Source organism: Belonocnema kinseyi, chromosome 1 (genome assembly GCF_010883055.1).
Source record: "Belonocnema kinseyi isolate 2016_QV_RU_SX_M_011 chromosome 1, B_treatae_v1, whole genome shotgun sequence".
NCBI classification, from domain to species: domain Eukaryota; kingdom Metazoa; phylum Arthropoda; class Insecta; order Hymenoptera; family Cynipidae; genus Belonocnema; species Belonocnema kinseyi.
Window position 1 is genome coordinate 150,483,710 of NC_046657.1, and position 4,108 is coordinate 150,487,817.

The 4,108-nt window shown below is 33.8% G+C and overlaps 1 protein-coding gene across 3 annotated transcripts in view; it reads right to left on the minus strand.

Annotated features, from left to right (window-relative positions):
- Nucleotides 1–4,108, minus strand: part of LOC117174740 (A disintegrin and metalloproteinase with thrombospondin motifs 7-like) — a 502,350-nt gene that overhangs the window by 8,198 nt on the left and 490,044 nt on the right. For all 3 annotated transcript variants that reach the window (XM_033364079.1, XM_033364087.1, XM_033364095.1), the window contains 2 exons: nt 3,090–3,207; nt 2,732–2,994 (listed from right to left, as the gene is read on the minus strand). In XM_033364079.1, coding sequence (XP_033219970.1) covers nt 2,732–2,994; nt 3,090–3,207 — 381 coding nt within the window. The remainder of the gene's footprint in view (nt 1–2,731; nt 2,995–3,089; nt 3,208–4,108) is intronic.

Below are 4,108 nucleotides of genomic sequence, written 5' to 3' on the forward strand. Positions count from 1 at the left end.
AGTGGGGTGCTAACGGAAGTTGACGCACCAATTTTGAAAACTCGATAACTTTTTTTATTTTGACCACCAAACGTTCACGGTCGACTACCAAACACCACCAAATGACCACCAAACGATACCAAATAGAATTTTTTGAAAATATTAAAAAGTGCTGTGCCACCGTGAAGTTGGCACCCCAAATTTGAAAAATCAATAACTTTTTCAATTTTGACCACCAAACCTTCAAAGTTGACCACCAAACACCACCAAACGACCACCAAACGATTCCGTATAAAAAATCTGATATTTTAGAGTTGGGGCGCCAACTTCACGGGCTTCCTCTAAAAATGTGTTTAAAATCTTCACAACAATCATAATTTTCTTTTAAGATGAGACATCCAGAGATGTTTTCAAGTATCATAAGAAATTGCTTGACCAAAAAACCCAGCGGGCACAAAGTTTGGCGACGCCTTTACGACAACTTTATGACATCCTATGTGCATGTCGTTAAGGTGTCTTTACGATATCGTAAATCGAACAAATCCTTTTAACTCGATGTTATTATGCTAATTGTAAAAAACAAAAATGAACGAGAACATTGATAATTATAAATAAATGTTTAATATCTTTCGATCACATTATACTCCAAAATGAAGGAAATGTATTCTTGAATAATTGAACAATAATAACTATCAATTTATATGTCGTGGACAATGCAATATATAATTGTATTTATTAAGTTCTTTCCTAATTGACTTCAATTTCATTTTCTTTGATACACATATGCCACTTTTTCTCAGCAGAAAGAGGTTATGAAACACATAACCTAAAATTATAGTTAATCTTATTTTCATTTACTCATCTTCAACATTATAACACCATTTCTTAGAATTAAAATATCCTTATACCTTAAAATTACAAGTAATTTTAATTGTAACATTTTACATTTTTAAATCACTTACATTTGGAGCCTTAATTATCCAAGATGGAGAAATTAAGCGCTTGGGTTCTAATTGACTTAGTTTTTTTTTAATTGCGCATGGCTACATTATGTATTTATTGGATCATGCTGGTATCAGTACAAAGGGAATTCTTAATGGAGGGTCTATGAGAGTAAGGATATTCTCTTGGTTCCATTTATCCTCCTGTCTTTGAAGACAGAATTTTAATTGAAACAAACGTCATTCAAAAAGAACGCCAGTCTCAACAGATTCTCCTACATGAATTAAAAACTTCCGTTCACTAAACTATCCAAATTTTGTTAGAAATCGGATAGTTAGATATAAGTTTTTCGGAATTTATTCTTTTTTTTATAAATTAATTTTTGCATGATTGTAACGACTTCGCACTCCATGTTTATGAGGAGACCTCGTTGTGCATGTTTGCATTTAGTGTGGGAATTTTAAGAAACGAAAATGTATGTCTAACATTCATTATAATACTTTGAACTTGATTTCACAATAAAGACCTTGTTGTGCATGGTTGCACTAGCTACTGAAATTTGTATGGGTATTTTATTTTGATTAATTTTCAAAGGGAATAAAATCAGCAAAAAAATGTGTGACAATTTTGAAATTTATCTTACGATAAAGATCTCGTTGTGCGAATGAAGTTTTGGTTCTTGGTTCAATAATAGAGGAGAATCCTACTTTTTTATTTTTATATGAGAGGAATTAAAAAAACATTAATTTAACTCATCGCTAAAAGATGCAATCATCTCTCCCTTGAGTGATTTCACAATCCGTAACTTTCTTTTTTATAATAATTTAAAATCTCAATGGGACTTTTTATTGTAAGAATTATTCTTAACAATTTTCTGTCAATTTAATTTTCAAGTTTGTTTATGAATAAATGTTTTATGTCCTATCAGGATTGGAATCAATTTTTATTGTTCGTTGCAATTTACTGAAAAGTACAAAGTAAACGCAAATGAAATGACTCCCGTAATGAAAATAAATATCATTGTGATAATTTAAAAATGCAACAGAACTATTACCAAAAGTTAACATAATTTAGGGTATATTTAGGGTATATTACTAAAATCAGTCAACTGCAGTAATGATAGTGTTACAACATGCTTCCATACTCGAGTTTGCACATGAACCTATTCAGGCAATCTTGATCACTCTTGTGCAGAAATTTTGCTAATGAAACTGTAAATGATTCTGCAAAGGAAGCTACATCGACCCAGGAACCTGGACCGACAAAGGAACCTTTGGAAGGATCCTGGACAGGTTTCCTTCCAAAGTAAATTGAGGTGAAAGTTTTTTCTTACAAAAACGTTCTTTACAGAAAGCCATCACGAAGACTCATGTCGCTAGAAAGTTGCCTTCCTTTCATTCTCTTGAAGATCTAAATCACTAATGAGTGTCGACCACTACTGAACATTCGCCGATAAGTTCCTATGCTGGGTCATCTATAGAATCCTGCCGAATTCCTGCACAGGAACCGTAAAGATTACCTGTACAGGTTTGTGTGCAGGTTCGCGTACAGGAACATGATCCTCCGAGATTCCTGTTCAGGAATTTTCAACTGGGTACTTTTGAAGAAAGGCTCTATCTCAACGTCTCGAACTGACAGGATTTCATTCCGGAGAAATCAAATTAAAAGCTGCTAATTCGTGAAAATCAAGAGATAGGGGCCCCGAGGGAAAAAGTGCGACGGAAGAACGGACGGACACCCGACCGAAACTATAACTGTTTCAGTCCGGGGCTACAAAATCCTAAAAATTGAATTTCATTATTAGGTATACCTTGCTGGACAGGGCTTCGGATTACATTCTCGATCAATCGATTCAGGTTTAGTTGTTTCATTACAAAATTGATCCTCGACAATTCCGCTTTTGACTTCATGACAAAATGCACGTGATGTTTGAACGCCTCCTCCGCAGGTTACTGTACACAATGACCAATCAGAAAAGACCCAGGAATACTCTGGAGTGTAATCGGCTTCCTTTTTAGGGACAGTGTACTCGTATTTTAACCCAAAGTTTCGGTAGTTTCCTCTGTAAATCAACTGAAAAACAAAAAAAGAAAAATAAAGAAGCAATGAGTTTTTAAAAAGGAGCACTTTAAAAAACTTTTGGTTAAGTTTTAATAAAATAAACTCACATAGATTGCAATATCTTCCTTGATTGGTCCCGGAATTCTGACCTTCTCTTTGTCATGATCGCGTTCATATAGTGCAGGAGTACCAGCAACCAGATACTCTCCAGCCAAGGTGATCTGCCTGTCCAAATAAGATTCAGAGCTGAATTATGTGCAAGGCTAAATTATTTAACTTCTGGAGATTCTCTTTTTTAGCTGACCTATTAATATTCGGCTCTTAACGAGAAGCAAGCGAACTTGAGAAAACTGAATTTCAATGGCCTTAGAAATGAGAAGAGTAATGGGATGGAAAGTGATTTCATTTATAAGAATAGAAAATTGAATGTACTGTTGAAAGAAATGAATAGTAATGCTAATAAGATTAGGAAAGGAAGCAGTAGCAACTTTGGGGCGCCTAAATAGTAAAAAAAAATGCAGACAAGAAAATATTGGATGACTTTATTGGAACCTAGATGAATTTGTTTCATATATTGACGTATGGATATGAAGAAAGAAAAAGATCTATGTCAGGATAGTGATGTTTTGAGGAAAATTGTTCATAAGAAATATGTGACAAAGAGTGTCAGCGGTTTCATAGAATGCTGAACAGAAATATTTCGGATACGCGTAAGCCCTCTTGGATACTTTTGCTTAGTGCATATTGTTTGGGGTAAAGCTTATGGATCTTTGTTGTTGTTTTAGGTATTGGGTGCTGTGAATGAGTTATTTGAATAATAACACAGGCCCACAAAAAAAAAACAAAAGTGTCTGTGCAATTGACCAGACCTATATATTCTTATGTATTTTTCGACGCTGAATCCGAATTTGCAATAAAAAAGTAGGGTCCAGCTAATTTTTTATGGGGTTTTGCTCGAAAAACTTCATTTTTTACGGTTTTTTCATGGTTTTTTTTAAATAAAAAAAATAAAGAAAACTTTTATTTTTTTGACTTCAGAATCGAATTCTACGGGAAAAAATACATCGAAAACTATGTTTTGATTTTTTTTTTACAAAAATTTCAACCCACCATACGGCGATGAAAA